This window comes from Canis lupus, chromosome 8, assembly GCF_048164855.1.
Source record: "Canis lupus baileyi chromosome 8, mCanLup2.hap1, whole genome shotgun sequence".
Classification (NCBI taxonomy): domain Eukaryota; kingdom Metazoa; phylum Chordata; class Mammalia; order Carnivora; family Canidae; genus Canis; species Canis lupus.
The window spans coordinates 65,986,957-66,011,475 of NC_132845.1; the positions used below are offsets into that span (position 1 = coordinate 65,986,957).

The following is a 24,519-nucleotide window of genomic DNA, read 5'->3' on the forward strand; positions in this document are numbered from 1 at the left end:
ATTAAAGCACAGGGACAGGACCCATGGGCAGGAAGAGCTGCCTATTTTCACAATTTTTAAATGTACAGTTTTCCGTTATTAAGGACATTGACGTTGCACAATCTAATTCCCGGTTCACCTTCTCCTTTAATTTTCCGGCTTACCATAAGGGGGCAGACGGAGACAACGTATCCGCCCCTCTGCGGGAGCATCCCGCCCCGCCTCACCCACGCATGCGCGCCTCACCTGCGGAAGGTGACAGAGGGCGGGGCAGAAGGCGGTGCTGGGGGCGGAGCAGAGGTGCGCAGGCGCGGCGCGGGCATTGTGACGTCAGGCCGCGCGGCCGGGCTGGGACCAGGCGGCGGCTCGCGGAGGCGCATCCTCTAGTGTGACGCGACGACTCTCCTCCCCACAAGCCGGCCCGCCCGCCCCCGGCCTCGCAGCCGCCGCCTCCCTAGCTCCCTCAGCGCGCGGAGCGCGGCCCAGCGGCCGGGGCGGAGGCCCGGGGGCGACGCGGCGCCGAGGGGCGGGGGCGGGCTTCTGAGCGCCGGGCGGCCGGGGTCCGCGGCCGGTCGGTGCGCGGCGGGCGGGCGGCGGGCGCCGGTCTATATGGCGGCGGCTCTGTCCGGCCTGGCTGTCCGCCTTTCGCGCTCGGCCGCCGCCCGCTCCTATGGGGTCTTCTGCAAGGGGCTGACTCGCACGCTGCTCATCTTCTTCGACCTGGCCTGGCGGCTGCGCATCAACTTCCCGTACCTTTACATCGTGGCTTCGATGATGCTCAACGTCCGCCTGCAGGTGAGTGACCTTCCCGGAGCGCCTGTCAGCCCAGCGCGGCCCGGCCCACCCCGCCCCGGGACGGCAAAGATGCTGACAGGAGCTGCCCAGCTGGACGCTCAGTGTATGCCAGGCGACGAGCATGTTTCCTGCAGCCCCACGGGAGGAAAACCCGCTGAGGTTATTGTTGTCTCCGTTCTGCAAACGAGACTGGGGGCGGGGTGGAGCGGCTTGACCCGGGGCCGAGGGCCTCCAGCTGGGGCGTGCGGGTGAGGGGGCGTCCCCGGGGATGGTGGATGCTGGCACCGCTGGAAAGGCCGTGAAGAGGAAATTTTGCGCGCGCCCCGCCCCCCGTTATAAATGGTTGGGTTTTGGTTGACTTTGCTAGTTCCCGAACTTTACAAATGTTCAAATAATTATTTTGGAAACTTAAAACGGGTCAGTGTTTTGATAGAGGTGTCTTATTTATTCTGGTCGGAGTGAAAGTGGGGTGAGGGTGAAGAGGGGAAAATGAAGTGGACGAGGTAGAGACGCAAGAGGTTTCAGAGCGTCGACACTGTTCAGGCGTGGAATAGTAGGCGCTCACACACCCAGCACCCTGGAGATCACTGTAAGTGACATTTCTGCATCCCTTGAATTACAGATGCCCCTTTCTAGTGGGATGAAAAGTCGTCAGATTGAGAATTTTCCTTTACAAGTGTGTCATAGATGGCCAGATGCTGAGCTCCTCTTGGATTACATTTACACATTTTGGAGCGCCTGGCATAGGCTTTGATGGAGGAGGGACAGGTTCCTGACCTTCTGGAGCTTGCAGTCTGACAGTACTTGTGTTGCTCCCTGGTGTGCAAAATGAGAAAGTCTGACTGGTAGGATCAGGCATGTTGAGACCATGCAGGTGTTGTCGTTTTTTGGTCCTCTCTGGTTTGGTTGTATCAGAATGGAATTGTCGCTGCCTGGACCTTAACATTTTAGTGCCTATCACTGGTGATGGCAGGCTACTTAAAACCAATTAGTGATCAATATTGTGTGTTAAGGCAAGATGAGATGAATCTGCCTATGTCAAGATCCGAATTGGGATGTTTTTACATGAACAAGGGCCTGTGGCACACCTAAGTTACGGTACCAGACTGGAAGAGTGGAAAACGGAAATATCTTTCCAGCAGGTGATATGAATGAGTAAAGGGTACAGGATGTGGGGGTTGGGGTAAACCAGAAAGCCTGTGCTCTAGCCAGTTGCCACTAGCCAATGGTCGTTTGCCAGATACAGTGATTTTGAAGAGAAATTGGAAATACTGATTTTTAGATAACAAATTAACTCAAATTCTAAAAAAGTAAACTTGGCCAAAACAACATGTTAGCAGGCTATATTTGATACACTCCCTCCCCGCACCTCCTCCCTCCCCCCAGCTCCTACTTTGGAACGATGTGTTTAGAATTGCGTTAATGTTTTGCAGTCACATGTTGAATTACAAGAACTATAAGAGGTAACCTAGTACGTAATGTTGTTAAGAATTATCACGTTTTGAAAAAAAAGATACCACATTTTGTACCATTAAAGAAATCACTTCTGTCACGTGTTTGCTTAACTGTGTATGACTACCCTCTCCTCCAAACTACCATGACCACTCACCTGGATCATCTATTTTGCACTGGGCAGTAGTTTTTTTGTTTGTTTTTTGTTTTTTGTTTTTTTTACATAGGTGTCATTTCCCATAAAACAAGAGAGTAAAACTGCTCCTCATTGCACATAGAATGCAATTCACATTTTTATTCGGCAGATCTGGCTTTTGCCTACCTCTAACTTCCTTGAGTTGCGTCTTGTTTACTGTTCTTTCAGTTTCTTTACTACTGTCTGCACACACCAAGCCCCTTTTTGCCCCTGGGCATTTGCACAGGCTGTTCTTTCTTTGAATCTTTGAATGCTGGTACAGTCGCACTTCATTTCTGATTTCAGAGAGGCCTTGCATGATCAAAATATCTATATGATCTTGCGCTTCCTCTCATTTCGAGAGTACTGAAGGCTTGCTTGTACTAAGCAATAAGGAATAAAGGACTCCATTTCTAATATGCTTAGGGTTTCCAAATCTCACAATTGTTTGTAGTTGTTTGAGAATCTCAGGAACTGTTGTTTAAGTACAAATTTTATTACAAGGAATCTGTACTGTAATGATTGAGATTAGATGTATTTAGGAGGAGACAGACTAGCTCTATTTGGAGTGGTTTGGGCAGTCAGAAGGGCTCGGTACATACCAAGCCCAAAACACCGTGGTGGATGACACGGCATGAATAGTCCAGGTGCAGCTGTAGAGAAGCCCAAGAGCTGAACTGTAGGAGTGGAGTGTGGGCTTGTCATTCAGTTCAGGGGTGAGATGGGGGCAAGGGAGTCACAAAGTGGCCACCCAGTACGTTGGGGGCGAGCTAAGACCTGTGTGAGTATTTTAGGTTCGATCTCAGGCTTAATCAGGTGTGGTGGCAGTCATTTCACGTGCTGATGGGGAGCGTATGGGAGCAGGGTCTCTCTCTTCTTTACTAGGATAGTTAATCTACTTTAAATGCCCCTGCAGGTTTAGAGTTTCTGTTCATTTGTGGAAAATCACTAATTAAATTAACCTGACTTAAGGGTTTAATTACTCTGGCCTCTTGTAAAGGGAAGTGCTGCGGGAAATAGAATCTGAGAGAGAGGACAGCTATGGGTCGCCGCCTTTTTTACTCAGCACACTGTCCCTACCCTCTTCGTGACGGGTGCCATAGTAAAGGATGCTTTGGCCCACATGTTTGCTTAGGGCCCTGCATCATTTGTAGGGCAGTGAGACCTTTCCAGGAGGTTGATACCTCTTTAATATGCAAGATGATTACATGAGAAAATAGATGCAAAAGGGCTTTGTAAACTGAGGAGCTTTATGATTTTATTTTATTTTTTTTTAAGATTTTATTTATTCATGAGAGACACACACACAGAGGCAGAGACACAGGCAAAGGGAGAAGCAGGCTCCACCCAGGGAGCCCAACGCGGGACTCGATCCTAGGCCACCTGGGCTACCCTCTGATTTTAAAATATAGTTTGCAAGCTTAAGAAAAAAGTTGTTTTGGGGATCCCTGGGTGACTCAGTGGTTTAGTGCCTGCCTTTGGCCCAGGGCGTGATCCTGGAGTCTCGGGATCAAGTCCACGTCAGTCTTCCTGCATGAAGCCTACTTCTCCCTCTGCCTGTGTCTGTGCCTCTCTCTGTGTGTGTCTCTCATGAATAAATAAATAAAATCTTTAAAAAAATATATTGTTCACAAGCAAGCCTTAATCTACTGGAGTCCTTAGCATCCTACTTATACAGAATCTGAAACACAGGAGTAGAAAAATGAGAATCTGTAAGAAATACTAAATTAAAATTAGTAAAGGCAAGATGATAGATTATACTGAGAACCTATATAACCATTTATGCTTCCAATTTTTCTGTTATGCCGCCTGTGAGAAGAATCAAGTATCTTAGGCCCAGTTCACCTTGATTCTTAAAATTAAAAGAGAAGACCTCAGGGAGCCTGGGTGGCTCAGTCGGTTAAGCATCTGGACTCTTGATTTCAGCTGATGTCATGATCTCAGAATGGTGAGATTGAGCCCTGCACTGGGCATGGAGCCTCTCTCCCTCTGCCCACCCCACCCCCAAGGGAAAAAAAAAGAGAGAAGGCCTCAAAAAAGTCAGAGAAAAGACATGGTGAAGGTAGATGTTGTCACACTGAGCAGTGTCTTCCTTGGGATAGATGGTCTGTGCTGACTAGGCCCAGGAAGCTTCCTTTGGTTCCTCCCTCCCTGTGACCCCTCTTTTCCTCGCCTCTGACTGCTCTATCATAGTGTCATTTCTGATAGACTTTTTAAATTCACAGCTCCCTGTTTTATCGTGTTTGCCTATCACTTGAAAATCTATATTCGTTCATTCTAATTGGGTAAAGAGTTCAGTAGTGTAGGTAGGGAGAGCTGGTTGCCATTCTAAATAGAGCAGAAGGGCTTCATTAATTAGGTGGCATTTGAACAAAACCTTAGTGGTGAGGGCTTTAGCCTTGGAGATGGGGAGATGTTTGGGTAAGAAGAGTATCTTGTTCTGTGCAGAGAAGGCCCTGTATAGCTGGTGCAAGCCTGGTATTTTCCAGAACAGCAGGAGGCTGGTCCATGAAGAAGGTGGCTGGAGATTTGAACTGGGGGGTAAGGAGCATTGGAAGAACTTTGGCTTTGACTCTGATTACATGATCTTATATCCAAACAATTTCAAAAAGTAGTAAAGATCCCAAGATCCTAGTTGCAGGGTCACATGAAGCTTGAGATGTGTGTTATTCTGTTGCTCGATTGGGGGAAATTATAGATCATTAAGATAATGTAAAAGCTTATAAGCTTTGTGAAATCTTAGTCAAGCCAAAAGCATCAGCTCAGGAATTTGTTCTATAGGAACAATTGTATAGGGAACAACTATACTTTGAGATGGTAAATACCAAACATTCAGGAAATATAACAATACTATAGAATCTTTACATTCAAGTGAATGCTTTCATCATGGTTTTTTTTTTAATAAACTTTGAAAAATTTTCAACCTGTATAAAATGTTATTGTACAGTGAACACCTGTATCCATGAATCAGGTTGTTTTAAGCCTTTTTTTTAAAAAAAGATTTTATTTATTCATGAGAGACACAGAGGCAGAGACATAGGCAGAGGGAGAAGCAGGCTCCATGCAGGGAGCCTGATGCAAGACTTGATCCCAGGACTCCAGGATCACGCCCTGAGCCGACGAAGGCAAGATGCTTAACCGCTGAGCCACCCAGGCGTCCCAGGTTGTTTCAAGTCTTACAAAAAGTCCTATAGTGTGCCAAGCAGATATTAAAGTGTGCATGTTAGATCTCTATGTACTAATGTTAAAAGATACCAACCATATATAAAGTGAAGAAAAGGTTAAAAACTATTTTTTCATAAATGTGTTTGTTGGTACCCAGGGAGAGTGCTGCTGAGTCAGGAGAGAGCGTAGGCCTTGCTTCTCAAATGATCTGTAGAGAAGGGCCAGTGGTTCTTTACCTCCACAGACAGGGCAGCTTATAAACAACGCACATTTATTTCTTATAGTTCTGGAGGCCGGGAAGTCCAAGATCAAGACACCAGCAGAGCCAAGCCCTTGTGAGAGTTCTGATTCCTAGCTGGTGCCTTCTTGCTTGTCCTCTCATAGTCGAAGAGGCTTGGGATTTCTGTGGGGCCACTTTTTAAGAACACTAATCCCATTTATGAAGGCTCTACTCTCAAGACCTACACACTTCCCAGAGGCTTCAACCTCCTAAGACCACCATATTTAGGTTAGGGTTTCAGCATATGAATTTTGGGGGGACACACATTCAGACCATAGCACCTTCTGATGATTTTGTAAGGGCCAATAAAAATTAATTGCTTTCACGTGGAAAAGTGCAGCGTCTGTTTGAGATTCTCTCTCTCCCTCTCCCTCCATTCATAGGCTTGTGAGTGCTCCTCCTCTCTCAAAAATAAATCTTTGGAGGGGGATGCCTAGGTGCCTCAGCGATTTAGTGCCTACCTTCAGCCCAAGGCGTGGGCTTGGCTGGGATCCCTGGGATCGAGTCCCGTATCAGGCTCCCTGCACGGAGCCTGCTTCTGTCTCTGCCTCTCTCTCTCTGTGTGTGTCTCAAATAAATAAATAAAATATTTTAAAAAATACATCTTTAAGGGGAAAAGTCACAAGCTCTCCTAACTGAGCCAGCCAATCGCCCCCCACTGAGTGTCTGTTCTTACATGATCACAGTAACCAACTGGGGGACAGGGGAAACACGGGATGGTGGCTCCTACCTTCATAAGGACTTTGGCTTGTACTCTTGAGTAAAGTGGGAAATATTTCACTAAGATGGGACTTAGGGGCAGCCCAGGTGGCTCAATGGTTTAGCACCACCTTTGGCCCAAGGCCTGATCCTGGAGACCCGGGATCGAGTCCCACGTCGGGCTACATGCATGGAGCCTGCTTCTCCCTCTGCCTGTGTCTCTGCCCCTCTCTCTGTGTCTCATTAATAAATAAATAAAGTCTTTTTTAAAAAAATAAGATGGAACTTAATGTGATTTACTTTTTTAAAGGATTATTTTTTTAAAAAGCTTTGTTGGAATATTCAAATGTACCCCAAAATAGAGTAGTATAATAAACTCATACACACACACATATATACATACACATCTATGTCTCCATCACCCCTTTTCAGTAAGGATCAACTCTTTGTTAATCTTGTTTTATCTATTTCCTCAAGCCTACACCATCTTCATCTCCTCACCCCACACTGGATTTCTTTTTTTTTAAATCTCAGCCAGAATGGATTACTTTTTTGTTGTTACTTTTTTTTTTTTTAATTTTTTTTTTTTTTTTAATTTATGATAGTTAGAGAGAGAGAGAGGCGGAGACACAGGCAGAGGGAGAAGCAGGCTCCATGCACCGGGAGCCCGATGTGGGATTCGATCCCGGGTCTCCAGGATCGCGCCCTGGGCCAAAGGCAGGCGCCAAACCGCTGCGCCACCCAGGGATCCCTGTTGTTACTTTTTTGTTGTTACTTTTACTTTGAAATGATTCAACTTAGAGAAAAGTTGCAAAAATTGTACAGAGAGTTCCCATAGACCCTTCACCTGCCTTCTGTTAGAGGCTAACTATACCATAGCATAGCTGAAAACTAAGAGATGAGCATCAGTCCCATACATTTGGATTTCACCGGTTTTTCCCACTGTGATTTTTCTCTTTCAGGACCTGGCACTACTAGATGACACATCTCCAATCTGTGACACTTCCTTAGCCTCTTCTTTTATATCTGTCAATTGGACATTCAGGCTGTTCTCACTTTTTGGCTACTATGAGTAATGCTGCCAGGAACATTCACATATAGGGTTCGTGTTTGAGCATGTTTTCATTTCTCTTAGATATTACCTAGGAGTGGAATTGCTGGCTCCTAGGGTAATCCTGTGTTTCACCATTTCAATAGGATTACTCTTTCTTCACTTCAGAATTGAGGGGAGAAGCAGGGAGATACTCAGGAATTCAGGAGGGAGGGAAATCGTGGTGGCTCCTGATCAAGGTGGCAGCAGGGGTGATACCGGGAGTGGTTGGGATATGGCTGTATTCTGGTGTTTGAGCCAACACGCCTTCCTTAAAGGACATAGTGTCACAGAAAGACTTGTCACATTTCTTTTTTTGTGAACTACCCTTGTTTTTTGCCCTTTTTTCTGTTGTCTTAATTTCTTAGAGCCTTGTATCTGTTAGAGTTTAAAAAGTTTGGTTTTTTGTTTAGTTATTATGTTTTGACTTTGATTATGGGTATAGTTAGTTGACATACTGAAGTTTACTTTTTTTTTTTTTTTTATCTTTCTTTCTTTCTCTCTCTACACCCCATATGGGACTTGAACTCTCAACCTTGAGATCAAGAGTGACATACTCTACTGACTGAGCCAGCCAGGCACCCCCAAAGTTTATTTTTATGTGGTCAAATGTAATAATCTTTTCTGATTTTTGAGTTTGTCCTAGTTAGAAGGCCTTCCCAACTCATAGGCTATGAGGAATTAAACCTTATTTTATCTTGGTAAAAACAACATATACAGACACACACAGACACACATATATATGTAGATAATATATATATTAATATAAATTTTCTATAATATATAAAACAACATATACACACAGACACATATGTAGATAATATATATATTAATATAAATTTTCTATAAATTTTCTTTTTTTATAGATTTATTTATGATAGAGAGAGAGAGGCAGAGACATAGGCAGAGGGAGAAGCAGGCTCCATGCACCGGGATTCGATCCTGGGTCTCCAGGATCACGCCCTGGGCCAAAGGCAGGCGCCAAACCGCTGCGCCACCCAAGGATCCCTAAATTTTCTATAAGTTGCGCTGCCATGAAAACTGTGTGAATAGCTAGTCCTTGAGTGTATGTTAACTAGAAAGTAAGCTTCAAGAAGAAGAGCCCTGTTTGTCCTAACACCAGTGCCTAGAATAGTGCCTGGCCCAGGGCAGGAGCTCAATGAACACTTGCTGATTGAATCTGTAGCAGAAAATCATAGGCATAAAATCCCGAAGGAAAGGTTATTTGCATTTGTAAATTTTTAATTTAAAAGCCCAATTTGCCCTCCACTGGGGTTCTTGTACCATGTGTTTTCTCCAATGATGCAGGAGATACCTACCTCTGGGTGCTCCCCATTCACTGGTAGGCTACTGCCCCCTGGGCCTTGGCTTCTACCCCTCCATGGAAACCCACGGTCTGCATTGAAGTCACGTCCATGTTACCACCCAGTGGTCACTCCCATGTCTTCTGCTTTATAGAACCCCTCAGCCTGCATTTTGTTGTTCATTCCCTAAAGCACTCTTGACAATGATAGTTGCTGTTTATGGCCTATCAGAGAAGATGCTAGGCGCTTTCACACCCTCACAGCATGCAGAGGACAGAGAATTGCCTGAGGCCCCCAATGTCTGAGCTCACCTTTGGCTGTCAGGTTAAAAGAAGGAGGAAACCGGGTGGTGCCTAGCCAGAGCTGCAGGACTGGCTTTTTAAGGGCAGATACGATTTGGATGTACTGAAAGATTAGTAACAGGAACTCTGTACTATTAGTGTTTCCTGTGGTTATGATTCAGCTTAATCTGGAGATGATGAGTTGTTCCTCTTTCTCATCCTCTGAGCTGGGGAGCACCATATCTTTTTTTACAGGTTTTTTGTTTGTTTTTTTTTTTCTTTGTTTTTTTAGATTTTATTTATTCATGAGAGACACACAGAGAGAGGCAGAGACATAGGCAGAGGGAGAAGCAGGCTCCTCACAGGGAGCCTCATATGGGACTCAATTCCAGGACCCCAGGATCACGACTTGAGCCAAAAGCAGATACTTAGCCACTGAGCCATCCAGGCACCCCTTTTACAGTTTTTTTTTTTTTTTTTTAATTTTCTATTTCCTTAAGTAATGTCTACACTCAACATGGAGCTTGAACTCACGACCCTGAGATCAAGAGTTGTGTGCTCGACAGACTGTGCCAACCAGGCATCCCTATGCTGGTAGTAATTTGAGGAATGTGGGCCATCTCCTCAGTCCGATTGCTTTAGTCATGAGCACAGAGATGTTAAATACTGATGTTCATGCCTGGAAGCTCTGGAAGCCAAGAGAGGCTGGGATGGGCCTGGAGCATGTTTGTGAGCCATTGTAAGGTGAGACTCCACAGCAAGCCCATTGTTCTGACCCTGCTCTTTGAGCTGTGTTGTCTTCCCAGCCCCCTTTGGGAATAGCCTTGCCAGCTGGCTTTCAGAAGCATAGAGGCCAGGATATTTTTAGTTTAGAGAGCAGTGGTATCCAGACTGTCAGGTCCCTGAGGCCATTAATAGCTCAGGTTAGAGAAGGTAGGATGACAGCAGTCCAAGAGGGCAGCAGCTGCCTAATTGGGTCAGGCCTATTGTTATGCAGCAGGTCAGCTGCCTCCAGCAGGCAGGGATTTTTGTGGAGGATGATTTTTCATATCTGCACTAGAAATCATGGACACACCTAGATAATCTTGTTTCCCTCTGCACATCACCCCTCTGGTCTTGTGGTTCCATTTTCAACCTTTGTCATCTTTTTTGGGGGGTGGGGGATGTGGGGTGAGGGAGTATATTCAGGAATTTACTCCCAGTACTACACTTTTTTTTTTTTTCCTGGATGATACTCTTGAACTTCAAAACAGACTCCTTCCTTCACTCTGTTGGTTCAGTGTCAGTGGATAAGTTTATTTGCCAGAGTTTATGTTGCTTATTTTGTAGACTTAACACGGGGCGAGGAGGGGGTTGCGCAGAAGATGAGATTTCTAGGGCCAAGGACAGTTAATGATATAATTATGTGTATTGGGTACAATGTAATGTACCTATATATGTATTAGAGTGGGAAGAGTTATAAAAATATTTCACAAAGACAAATACCATATGATTTCACTTAAGTGTGGAATCTAAAAACCAAAACAGATGAACAAACCAAAAAAGAAACCCAAAAATACGGAGAATAGACTGATGGGTGCCAGAGGTGGTTGGTGGGAGGATGGGAAAAACGGGTGTAGGAGAGTGGAAGGGTATATAGGCTTTCAGTTATGGAATGATAAGTCAAAGGCATGGAAGGGACAGCATGAAGAATACAGTCGATGGTATCATAATAGTGTCGTATGGTGACAGATGGTAGCTACACTTGCGGGGAGCAGAGCATAATTTATAGGGTTGAATCATTTTGTTGTACACTTGAAATATTGTCAGCTATACTTCAATAAAAAATATTTCGCTTGTTTAGAAATTATTTGAAAGTTATTGCTGGCTCTCAAAAAATAATGTATATGTCTAGTATTAGAAGTTTTCGTTAACTGGGATCCCTGGGTGGCGCAGCGGTTTGGCGCCTGCCTTTGGCCCAGGGCGCGATCCTGGAGACCTGGGATCGAATCCCACATCGGGCTCCCGGTGCATGGAGCCTGCTTCTCCCTCTGCCTGTGTCTCTGCGCCTCTCTCTCTCTGTGACTATCATAAATAAATAAAAATTAAAAAAAAAAAAAGTTTTCGTTAACTGGTTGAGGGATCAGAGCCAAAATGTTTTCACTGACCTAAAGTATTTTTGTCAAGAGATTAAATACACAGTTTATTACTGAATTTACTAAAGAACTAGATCTTCAGGACAATGTATTCTAACATTACTAAATACATGATTATATTAGTGGTAGCTTAGCTTAAATTTTAACACAATTCTGGAAATTCTTCATCTTTCTGAACTGCTCTAAGTTTTTATACAAGGATGTACTAAAAGTGATTAGAAACTAATTTTCTTGAGAGTTGGCCCCTATTAAATGACATGTTTCTCATAATAATTAAAAAAAAAAAAAAACTGGGCAGCCCGGTGGCTCAGTGGTTTAGCGCTGCCTTCAGCCCAGGGCCTGATCCCGGGGTTGAGTCCCACATCGGGCTCCCTTCATTGAGCCTGCTTCGCTCTCTGCCTATGTCTCTGCCTCTCTCTGTGTGTGTTTCTCATGAATAAATAAATAAAATCTTAAAAAACTTTTTTTTAAAAAACTATGTTAATATGTATTAAAAACATATTTGAGAGGCTCCTGGGTGGCTCAGTTGCTTAAGCATTTGCCTTAAGTCTCAGAGACTTGGGATTGATATACGTGTATATATATATGTATATGTATGTATGTATATATACACATATATATCACATATATATATACATACATATATAGATATACACACACACATATATATATATGAAAATGCTCCCATTTCAGGAAAATGTTCATTCTTACTGCATTTCAAGTTGGTAAAATAAATAGAAGGTTTGAAAGAATGTGCTTTGGAAAGTTAACTTGAAAGAACTATCTAGGGGATCCCTGGATGGCTCAGCGGTTTAGGGCATGATCCTGGAGTCCCGGGATCGAGTCCCGCATCAGGCTTCCTGCATGGAAGGAAATGCCTGTGTCTTTCCCTCTGCCTCCCTCCCACCCCCGTCTCTCATGAATAAATAAATAAAATCTTTAAAAAAAAAAAACTGTCTTAAAAAAAGCTGTCTAGAGAATTTGGTTAGATTTTTGACTCCGTGAGCTTTGAAGATTTTACTTATTTGAAAGAGAGGAGGAGAGAGAAAGTGCATGCACATGAAAGAGCAAGAGTGGGGTGAGGGACAGAGGGAGAAGCAGACTCCCTGTTGAGCAGGGAGCATGATTTGGTGGGCTCTATCCTGGGGCACTGGGGTCATGACTTGAGCCAAAGGCAGCTGCTTAACTGAGCCACCCAGGCACCCCAACTTGGTAAGCTTTGAAAGTACATTTGATCCTTGAACAATGGTGGGTGTTAGGAGTGCAGACCCCTGTGCAGTTGAAAATCCATGTATAAATTTTGACTCCTGGGCAGCCCCGGTGGCACAGCGGTTTTAGCGCTGCCTGCAGCCCAGGGCGTGATCCTGGAGACCCTGGATCGTGTCCCGTGTCGGGCTCTCTGCATGGAGCCTGCTTCTCCCTCTGCCTGTGTCTCTGCTTCTCATTCTCTCTATGTGTCTCTATGAATAAATAAATAAAATCTTTAAAAAATAAATAAACAAATAAATTTTGACTCCTCAAAAATCTAACTTACCAATAACAGTCAACATATATTTTGTGTCATATGCTGTATTCTTAGAAAAAAATAATATAGAAAAAAGAAAGTGTTATTATCAAAAGGGAAAGAAAATACATTTTACAGGATGTACTGTATTTGTTGAAAAAGACATGCATGTAAGTGGACCTGTGCAGTTCACAACCATGTGTTCAAGGGTCAGCTGTATTGAATTGTAGCCAGAATCCACACTTAATAAAATAAGATTGCACCTCATAAAAGTTCTCATCACAAGAAAAAATTGTAATTATGTGTGGTGATGGATGTCAACTTATGGTGAGTAATCATTTTGTAATATATACAAATATTGAACCTTTATATTGTACACCTGAAACTAATGTTATGTCAGTTAGATCTCATATTTGTGAGATATAAAATTGCATCTAACATCTGTGTATTGCTTTATACTGTTCAGATACATTTTTATCAGTTCTGTAGAGTAATGGTCACATTTCTATTGGTAAAAAGTTTTGAGCATGCCCTACAGATATACGGAGATGTATGTTTTTATAAATTGTATCTTTTGCTCCACCAAAATAAGGTATATATTGTAAAGCAGAAAAAGTTAAAAGAGGAATGAAATAAAATGAACTAGACAAAGATGATTTGGTATTCTCTCCCTCACTCCTTGAGGTAGTGTCACCCCATCTAACAACTGCTGGACTAGAAGATCATTTAGAGTTTATCTGGAGCTAAGTTGTTTGTGCAAGAAGCACATCTAACCACCCTCTTTCTGAAGCACTCAATGCTGTTGGCATCTGTGACATGGCGTTTCCTGAGGTGCTCTGAGTCTTCTTGGTGGTTGGGGAGCCCTCGCTAGATCTTGGAGATCCTGGCCTTCTGTACCCCACTGTCTTCTTTTTATCCACCTTTCCAAAGCTGGTGACTTCAGAATCTAGGTCCCCAACTCTGACATCACTCTTTGAGCTAACAACTTTACTCATAATCAAAATGCATTCCCAGTTCCCGCAGCCAAACCCTCTGTGTCCCTATCTGAGCCATTTGACATCCCTCCAGACCTGCTGCTCCTCTCTGTTCTCTGTTAATGATGCCTTTGCTACCCAGAAGTGACAGCCACCTTTCTAACCTGTTGGCCACCAACTGGAAAAATACTTTGTCTCTCCTCTTCTTTCCTGTACCATTGGAATAGCCTCCTCATTGGAAATGTGCTTCCTTTTAGCCACCACACTACAGCCAGGTAATTAATCCAAAGGGCAGACCTGGCCAAACACCCCTTGGTGGCTCTGCATCGCCGCAGATGTCATCACACTCCTCAAGCTGCAGCCACTGCCTCTCATTAGACCTGGTTGGCTTCCTGGCCCCCCATCCCTTCACTCGCTTTGCTTCTGTGTCAGCCTCCAGTAATTCTTGTTTTTCTCTTTGAGTGTAGTCTCAATTTTTTAAAAAATGTAACACGTATACACTCACCTAGCTTGGAGTCTCTGAGCTCCCCTAGTTAGAGAAACTGCAGCTTCCTGACCCCCATCTCTCTGTCCCCGCAGCCAGGCCTCAGCTACAGCTGGTTCTCCTTGTGCATATTCCTCTGTCCCTGAACTGCATGCTTGTTGCTCCCTGACTCTTCACTCAGGCTTTGTCTTTGTATTACTCTGGGAAATGAGCTCCCAGGCTCCTGTCTCACATCCCACATTTCCAGCCTCCCTTTCTCCCAGCAGAGTTGTGTTTTTTCGTTAGATGGCTCTTCCTTCAGGTGGCCTCTTAGAAAAATTATTAAATAGAGTTTATGCATTTCTTTATTTTTTATGTTTAATGCCCTGGGATTATGTTTTTTTTTTTTAATTTAAGATTTTTATTTATTTATTTATGAGAGAGACAGGGGGAGAGACACAGGCAGAGAGAGAAGCAGGCTTCATGCAGGGAGCCCAATGTGGGACTCGATCTCAGGACTTTAGGTTCATGCCCCGGGCTGAAGGCAGGCACCCAACCGCTGAGCCACCCAGACGTCCCTGGTTGGTTTTTGAAAGGACACGGGTCAACTTTTCTTTTTTTTTTTTAAAGATTTTATTTATTTATTCATAGAGACAGAGAGAGAGAGAGAGAGAGAGAGAGAGAGAGAGGCAGAGACACAGGCAGAGGGAGAAGCAGGCTCCATGCAGCGAGCCTGATGTGGGACTCGATCCCTGGTCTCCAGGATCACACCCCGGGCTGCAGGCAGTGCTAAACCTCTGCGCCACTGGGGCTGCCCTTTTTTTTTTTTTTTTTTTTTAAACTCAGTTAATGAACTAATGAGATGTTAGAATCAGTTTAAGGGAGAATTTAGACAAATCAAGCACACACGTAATCAGGAAGGCCAAATGGGTATAAAACTGGTCAATAAAAATAAAACTAAAAATAAAACTGGTCAGTATCACAGGCAATAATCAGTTGCCTAGACAAAATTTTTATTTCTTTGGATGAGAAATCTTTTGCCTTCCTCTCACATTTCCTACAACTCAGAGGGTTGTAAAGCAGCTTGGAGATAGGGTCAAGGCTCCATAAATTTAGGTAACTCAGGGACTCACTGGACAGCATGCCCAATCAACTTGTGGTTTGTCAACCTCAGGGCCCTTTCACAGCCTTTCCTGACACATCTTCCCCGCTGGAGACATAATGATATCAAAGAAAGATTATTCTTGGTCACAGAAAAAGGCTGGTCCCATTAGGGTTCCAAGTACAGTGAGAGTGTTAACCATCTGGTCACCTTGAATTTGCTCTTAAATGACCATTGAAGTCACAAATCAACTTCTGTCCTGAAGTTTTCAATGTAGAATCTCAGACTGGGCTTTCAAAAGCCTCTATTATTTGCTAGTCTGAGAGTGGGGAGCTAAGCCCAAGAACCTTTCTCTAGCATATTTACTTATACCTATAAATTCGGGTGAATTCTTCCCTTATCAAGGCTCTAGAATTTGCTGAGGTTCCTGATATGGCAGCCAGTGATCTTCCTTACCTCCCTGATGCTGCAGTGTTACATGCCAGGACCCTCCATGCTGGTTTTTCCTGGAAGGGCTTTGTGGGCATTAGATCCATAAATAAAGTTGACCTTGATTCCTTAAAAGTAGCTGGTCATGCTTGAGTCACTGAGAAGCATTCTCAAATAGGACACATCAGGTAGGGCCTTGGTCTGCATGATCAAGTCATCCAGTTACATCGTGATTAAAGAGAGGACAATCAATCCTGATTATTGAACCTACAGAAATAACTAAATAGCTGTGAAACGTACAAACCCTAAGAATGTTCATTTTTCATATTTTTAGGAAACGCTGAATTAATAATGTACTTTTTTTTTTTAAGTATGTTCTTTTTGTTGTGATCTCTGATTGGTAGGTTATCATCTGTTTTCTGTCAAAATGTAGGAATCCTTGGTAACAGAAACTGTTAAAGAGATCTTCATATTTGTTCGGAAATACCTGGTGTGTGTACGCTCTTTTAAGACTCCGTCTTCGTAATAATACCTTAATTTGATTATCTCTTCCAGGTTCATATTGAGATCCATTGAAGGCCTTCTGCTGACCCTCGTGTGGTCAAGTCTCCACATCAGAGAACACACAGCATGAGGGACAGAGTCGGGGCTCTGGACACTTGCCTCGGGAAGGTGAAGGGGGTGGGAGAGGACTCAAACAGGCTGCTGTATGGACTTGGAAGAGCACAGGGGGAGAGCCCTTGTCCGTCAGGTATACCTTCCTCTTCCTGGATGCATACATCTGTGGTTGATGTGGATGGAAATTCACAAAATGAGGAGTTATCAGTGGAAATGAAAAATGCTCTCAGTGAGACCAGCCTCTTGCTCCTCAATGGCAATAAAGTGCTTCCATGTTTGAAAGAATCATTAAGAAGAAATTCAGCTTCCGTTGCGGCTCAGAGCAAGACTCTGGATCTGTTCTGTGCTCCTGCAGAAGAGTATTTGGCTGGGGTGTCCTGTGGTGTGAGGGACTGGCTGGGAGGGGGGCCAAGGGCAATCAACAGCCACAGAGGATGGTGCCACAAAGGAGAGCCTTGGGGGTTAGGACTACTGTGCTGTCAGAAAAGATTAGAAATGGGGATTTCTGAGGAGGAACCGCCAAGTGCTCTGCCAGAAGGGCCAGGCCTCGAGTTGGAACTGTCTTGCTTGCATTTCGTCCTGTCTACACTGTTGTACGCATGCCCTGAAGTTTTCCTGAATGATGAGACAAAATGTGTTTTCCTTGGCCATTTAGAGCCTGTGTTTTCAGAGCAAACAGTAGAAAACAAGAAAATGCTTTCAAGTATAAAAAGTACCTCAAACCATCTGCAGATAACACTGGGGTTACTGGCTCTACCAGCTTTTGAAGTAGCAAATCCATTATGCCATAGTTAAGGTACAAGCAGAACAATAAAAATAGTGAGATTAATTTTAAAAGTTGTCTTACAATGATTGCTTTCACACTGAGTCTGGATGCCAACAGGGCAGCCATGAAGTTCCTGCTTCAGTTTGTATGATCAGATGAACTCATGGGAAGTTGGTTGATATAAGAGGAGATTTTTGAACATGTTTTATCTTGTGCTTGAAAGACATTCAATATTGGGATACCTTTTCAATAACATTAATACATCCTATATAAATGTCAGGTTACAATGTAAAGATTTAACAAAATTCTTTATGTATCTTCAGCATTCATTCTAAAGGGCTACTGTCCCAGATACTGTCTCCTTAGACTGTCTGATCATCAGGTGGAAGTGCCTGTTTATGTACAAGTCAGCTCCTCCCTACTTGCTCTCAGCCCTGCTGATGTGATTGTGAGCTGCCACCATTTCTGCATTCTGTAGAATTTCGGTCAGCAGCAAAATTTGATTTTTGTCATATCCCTTTCCTTCCCCTTGAAACCCAGTTTAAATGGTGTCCTTATGGTGAAAGTTGAAATATTCAATGTCCTTTTAGTATAATCCTTTCTCAAACACGGAGCCCTAGCCCTGTCACCTGAAATAAAACAAGCTTGAGACCATCTGCTGTAGCTCAGGTAGGTAGGGGGAGACAGTATTTCCCCTGTAGAATGTTTCCAGTTTCCAGGAGCGGAGGTATCTCTTACACTAGCCTTTTTTCTGAGGTAACCCCTCTGGTTGTTGAGAATTCCAATCAAGGTCACCTCAGAGCATGAGTTTTTAAGGAGTCCTAAAGTAAGACAACCATTTTCGGGGTTACTCATTGCCTCTCTCCATTTGTGTCCTAAATTACTCTGCCGTGTGCTATTTTAGTGTTTTGGGGAAATGAAAAATAAAACGTGTTATTTAGCATAATAAGTGTCTTATTTTCTGCGTGTAGTCTTGATTCACCTTGTCATTTATCAATGCGGTCTTCCTCTTACTGAAAGTCTTTTAGCACCAGTCCAAGTAGGCTGCTCACTTAGAAGACCAGAAGCAGAGCTTGAAAGACAATCTGCGAAGCCAGGTCAGAACTCTACTCTCACTTTCCTCCCAGGACATAGTTAGAATGTGTTGTGATCCTCTGGGGTGGTGCTCACTGTGATAGCGGCCAGTGTAAAGGACACTGTCCGGGTTAGGGGTGGGTGGGGGTGAAAGCCCTGCTTAGTGAACCCTCTGTTTGGGGTCATGATGGATGATGTGAGGACACAGAGAAATGTTTTCTTGTCAAGCCATCCCCTCTTTCTTCTTCCTTTTTTTTTTTTTTTTTGTCTTTTTTAAACTAAGTCTGTTCCTTTGGGATAGAACTTTCTGGGATCCATCGACTGTTTTATTTATTTTGTAAATTGCAAGTACATAAATTTCAACCAGTTGCAAAGAACAAATACGGAATTCTCTAGTATCAGATGCTAAATAATTTAAAAAAAAATAAATTTAGAATGTCTTCACATGGCCATATTAAAATAAGCTTTTTTTTTTTTTTTTTTCTGAATGTCACTTTGGGGGAATGCTCGCGTTAGCAACTTTTTTCTTTGATTTTTTAATACACATATACTTGACCAAAATTTTTCCTTTTGACCCTGTGTCCAGTTCCTGTTTGAAGACAATCTCCTATGGAAAGTTCTAGAGTGGAGAGGTGATATAAATTCACTATATAAAGTTTCTTAAAAAAAATAAAGTTTTTTTTTTTTTTTTTTTTTTAAGATTTTATTTATTCATGAGAGACAGAGAGAGAGGCGGAGAAGCAGGCTCCGTGCAGGGAGCCCGACGTGGGACTCAATCCCGGGTCTCCAGGATTACACCCTGGGCTGATGGCGGCACTAAACTGCTGAGCCACTCGGGCTGGCCTAAGGTTTCATGACTTTATAAAATAAGGCCTTCAATAAACATTTTTATTCTTGAGGCAATTAGTATAGAAATAGGATATTCTTTCAGATAAATTATTTCTGTGATTGAATTATAAAAAGGATAAATCTTTAAAGTTTTAATTTTCCAGTTTACAGTGTAATGTTAATTTCAGGTTCAATTAATCTAGTGATTCAGTACTTCCGTATGTCACCTGGTCACGACAGGTGCACTCCTTAATCCCCATTACCTATTTAACCACCCCCCACCCCCTCATCTCTGGTAACCATCAGTTCTTCATAATTAAGAGTCACTTCTTCGTTTCTTTTTCTCCCCCCTTTGTTTCTTAAATTCCACTTACAAGTGAAATACCTGTCTCTGATTTAAATTTTGCCTAGCATAATACTCTCTAGCTCCATCTGTGTCATTGCAAATGGCAAGATTTTACTTTTTATGTCTAATATTTCATTATGTATACACACATATATACACACACACCATATCTATCCATTCATCAATTGATGGACACTTGGACTGCTTCCATATCTTGGCTATTGTAAATAATGCTGCTATAAACATAGGGATGCATGTATTCTAAAAGGGAAAGTCATTTGAAATTTTTTAGGTGTATCATTTTGACAATGAAAACAGGCAAGTTTGCTTTAGAAGTTTATATATAGGTTTTGGTGTTTTGTTTTTATGGATTCTGTTCTTAAGGATTGGACACAATCATTTTTTTTTTTTTTAAAGATTTTATTTATTTATTCATGATAGTCACACAGAGAGAGACAGAGAGGCAGAGACACAGGCAGAGGGAGAAGCAGGCTCCATGCACTGGGAGCCCGACGTGGGATTCGATCCCGGGTCTCCAGGATCGCGCCCTGGGCCAAAGGCAGGCGCCAAACCGCTGCGCCACCCAGGGATCCCGACACAATCATTTTAAACTTAGAAGCTCTTCCCCATAGTACAAAATCTTGGACTTGGTTTTTCACATTTGGCAATCATAATTTTTAACATTGGAATGAACAGTGAGATGTTGAAGTGATTATGAAGTTGCAAGCCCATAAATGAGAAATTAAGAAACTTGCATTTAAATCAATCCTTATTGCAGGACTACTGGTTTTGTAAACAAGGCATGTATTATTTGGAACTTTCTGTAAATCAGTGTATTCAAAAATTCACACAGACTATTTGCTGTAGTTTCACATAGAAAAAGAAATGTACTATAGAATTCTCCCTATATTCTCCCCTAGATAATTTAAAAATTCTCCTTTTTAAACCACGCAGATAGCTAGATTTAAGGGGTCTCCTAAACAAGCTAGATGAGCTCAGAGCTAGAAACTGCCTTTTAGCACTGGTTAGTGGTGGAAGCTTTGAAACACACCCCATCTGTATGATACATTCAGTGCAGACGTGAAGTTAGAGACCTGGAATTTTTAATTTTTAAAAAAACTTAATGGGATACCTGGGTGGCTCAGGGGTTGAGCACCTGCCTTCCGCCCAGGGTATCCTGGGATTGAGGCCCACATCGGGCTTCCTGTAGAGAGCCTGCTTCTCTCTGCCTATGCCTCTTCCTCTCTCTCTCTCTCTCTCTGTCTCTCATGAATAAATAAATAAAATCTTTAAAAAAAAAAAAAAAAAACCACAGGCCTGAGCAGGGTGGGGGAGGGGCAGAGGAAAAGGGAGAAGCAGATTCCTCCTTGAGCAGGCAGCCCCATGCAGGACTTGGTCCCAGGACTCTGAGATCATGACCTGAGCCAAAGGCAGACACTTAACTGACAGCCACCCAGGCTCCTGAGAGACCTAGGATTTAATAGGATCATTGCTTCTACTTGGCTCCTCTTTGCTTCTTAAATGTTAACTCATTTTTCCAAAATTATTTTTATCAAAAGTTGATCAATCAGGTCAATTAAAAAGTCATTTGTGAGGCAGCCCGGGAGGCTCGGCGGTTTAGCGCCGCCTTCAGCCCAGGGTGTAATCTTGGAGACCCGGGATCGAGTCTCACATCAGGCTCCCTGCATGGAGCCTGCTTCTCCCTCTGCCTGTGTCTCTGCCTCTCTCTCTCTCTGTGTCTCTCATGAATAAATAAGTAAAAATTTCTTTAAATGATAGAATCATTTGTGCTTCAAACTCTGCACAAAATCTGAGCTGTACATTGGATTGACTGAAATTTGGAAGAGACTGTTGGCAAAGGGACTTGCTGCTTAGGATAGGCCATCTTCACAGATACATGTTTTCTGGAACAAATGACCCACTCATTGGGGCTGAGGAGTCCTTCAGTCCTATGTGTTCTGGTAAACAGATCTGTTATTTACAGGAGCAAGAGCAGGCTTCACTGCAGTTTTGCTCTGGTAGTGTCTTGAGCAGCTCTTTACAGTTAATTTTTCAAAGTGTTTAGTTACATAACAATATAGAGTGTTTCTAGGCAGCTGTGCCTCACCACAGTATTGACAAGAGAATTCTCCAATTAACTGATTAATGCTATCAGTTTTTTTAAGGCAGTGGATTTATATCCTGTTTTCCCATCTCTTGCCCACTAAGGGGTCCTTTTCTGCTCTCAGAAAATGAGTGATTTGTTTGAAGATTAGGGAATAGGATCTTAAAAAAAAATTTTTTTTTTTTTTATTTGAGAGAGAGAGAACAAGCATAAACGGAGGAGAGAGGGAGGGGGAGAAGCAGGCTCTTCACTGAGCAGGGAGCCTGATTTGGGGCTCGATTCCAGGACTCTGAGATCATGACCTGAGCCAAAGGCAGATGCTTAACCGATTCAGCCACTGAGGCACCCCTCGGCTTTTTTTCTTTTTTAAGATTTATTTATTATAGAGATAGCAAGGGGGGTGAGGAGCACAGGGAGAGAGACAAGCAGACTGCACTGGGCACAGAGCTGGATGTGGGGCCTGATCTCAGGACTCTGAGATCATGACCTGAGCTGAAATCAAGGGGGTGCTTAACTCACTAGACCACCCAGGTGCTGCTAGGCTCTGTTTTCTAACTTGAGAAGCTTACCTCCTGTTAAACTGAAGTCAGCCAGCACTCTTAACTGCCGCTGCTTAGTAAGATGACTTGGAGGAAGCGTGTCTCTCTTTGCTCCTTTTTTTAAATTATTATTAAGATTTTACCTATTTATTCATGAGGGACACAGAGAGGCAGAGACATAGAGGGAGAAGCAGGCTCCATGTAGGGAGCCCACTGTGGGACTTGATCCTGGGACCCCAGGATCATGCCCTGGGCTGAAGGCAGGCGCTAAACCACTGAGCCACCCAGGTGTCCCTCTTTCTGCTCCTTTGACATCGGTTGATGTATCGAGAGAACCAATAGGATGTAAAGATAGTCCTTAGAGGAATTGGCCCTTGTGATAATGAAGGCTGAGAAGTCCCACCATCTGCTGTGTGTATGCTGGAGAATGGGAAAGTCAGTGGGGAAGGCCTGCCAGCTCTGCAAGCTGATGGTGCTCCCAGTTCGAATCTAAAGGCCCAAGAACTAGGAACACAATGTCTGAAGGCAGCAGATGGATGTCTCTGCTCAAGCGAAGAGGGAGCTAAAGTGCCCCTTCTCCTCCTCCTTCGATTCAGGCCCCAAGCTGGTTGGATGATGCCCACCCACATTCGTGAGGGCGCTCCATCCTCAATCTATCAATTCTTTTCTGGAAGTGCTCTTACAGACACACCCAGAGATAATGTCTTACCAGCCATCCTGTGTCCCTCAGCTCAATCAAGTTGATGTAAAACTAACCATCACTGTCGTACAGCTGCCTCTTGTCAGCTGAGTTCTCGGACATCCTGAAGTGTCTGGTTTCTGTGGGACACTCACAGGGATGCCATAGCTAGGGCATTTCTGGTCACCACTGCTCCTGCTCAAAGACTTGATTAAGGACTCACAGTTGTTCAGAAAAACCTGCTTATTGTAGGAGAGTGATCTGGAAAAGGAGGGCTGTTGTCTTATTCTCACTACAGGTGCTTTGTCCTGTATGTGGCAAGTGCCAGCAGACACATCTGAATTCATCCAGAAATCGAGAACACAGCAGTGAGGGGCATACCCTCCTTCTGCCACCTTGTGCCCCAGCACCTGGAGCCACAGAAGTGGTAAAAAAAAAAACTATAGCATTTCACTCTCAAACTTGACCTTGTCTACTTCATTACTCAGATTCATAACAGAGGGAGCCTTTGTTTTTTTTTGTTTTTGTTTTTTAATTTGGCAGAGATAGCACAATCAGGTGGACTGAGAAAGGGAGAGGAAGAACCAGGCCCCCACTGAGCAGAGAACCTGGTGTGGGGCTTGATCCCAGGACTCTGGGATCATGACCTGAGCCAAAGCAGATGCTCAACCAAATGAGCCACCCAGGTGCCCCAGGAGCCTTGGGTTTTAGTGTGTTGGGACAAGGGTGATCCAGAAAAAGGGATGAAAATGCCCAGTTCATTCCAGATGAGAAACAATTAGGCCAAGGAACCTGCTCCTGTGAGTAACACACCCTAGGGCTTAAAGCATCCTTTCTCAGCAAAATGCATCGTCTTTTTCAGTTTCAGTATTTTAATATGGCTATTAGCATGACCAAGAAGACCTGGGTTTTCTTTTAAAACCTGTTCATTGGGGGATCCCTGGGTGGCTCAGCGGTTTGGTGCCTGCCTTTGGCCCAGGGTGTGATCCTGGAGCCCGGGGATCGAGTCCCACCTCGGGCTCCTGGCACGGAGCCTGCTTCCTTCTCCCTCTGCCTGTGTCTCTGCCTCTCTCTCTCTCTCTGTGTGTGTCTATCATAAATAAATAAATAAATAAATAAATAAATATATAAATAAATAAATAAAAACAACCTGTTCATTGGGACACTTGGGTGGCTCAATCAATGAAGCATCTGCCTACAGGTCAGGTCAAGATATCGGGGTCCTGGGATCGAGTCCCATGTTGGGCTCCCTGCTCAGCTGGGAGTCTGCTCCTTCCTCTCCCCCACTCCCTGCTTGTGTGCTCTCGCTCTCTCAAAAATATTTTTTAAAAAACCTGTTCATTGATACAGGGCTTTTTTTTTTTAAGGTACCCTTTATTTTTGTACATGTGAGGGGCATTGTATATTGCACTTTGAGTTGGCTGATGAGGTCAAATGTGTGAAAATGTCAAGTGGTTCCTTTGTTATTTTAAATGATTTTTATTATTTTTAAGTAATCTCTACAGCCAAACTGGGGCTCCAATTTACAATCCCCAGATCAGGAGTTGCACGCTCCACCGAATGAGCCAATCAGACACCCCAAGTCTTTATTTTGTGGCCTTTACTAATCTGGGTGCATTTCAATGGCACATTTTCATCTCCCTCTGAAGGTGGACAAGTGAATGGGATACTCCTGTGGAGTATCCAGTGGATGGGGTACTCCTGCCTTGACACTGTGTATTTAGTCAACTCCAGGGTA

At 43.6% G+C, this 24,519-nt stretch overlaps 1 protein-coding gene across 1 annotated transcript; it reads left to right on the forward strand.

The window, feature by feature from the left end:
• The first annotated feature begins 504 nt into the window (after positions 1-504).
• Positions 505-18,160, forward strand: SMIM10L3 (small integral membrane protein 10 like 3). The gene is made up of 2 exons (XM_072836957.1): positions 505-774; positions 16,383-18,160. The coding sequence occupies exons 1-2, from the start codon at positions 589-591 to the stop codon at positions 16,401-16,403; spliced, it is 207 nt and encodes a 68-aa protein (XP_072693058.1). The 5' UTR covers positions 505-588; the 3' UTR covers positions 16,404-18,160.
• Positions 18,161-24,519: the final 6,359 nt, after the last annotated feature.

Excerpts from the sequence above, each read along its gene's own strand:
- SMIM10L3 (XM_072836957.1), top strand. The coding sequence starts at position 589 with ATGGCGGCGGCTCTGTCCGGCCTGGCTGTCCGCCTTTCGCGCTCGGCC. Across the intron at positions 775-16,382 it reads TGCTCAACGTCCGCCTGCAG|GTTCATATTGAGATCCATTG; the intron begins GTGAGTGACCTT and ends TATCTCTTCCAG.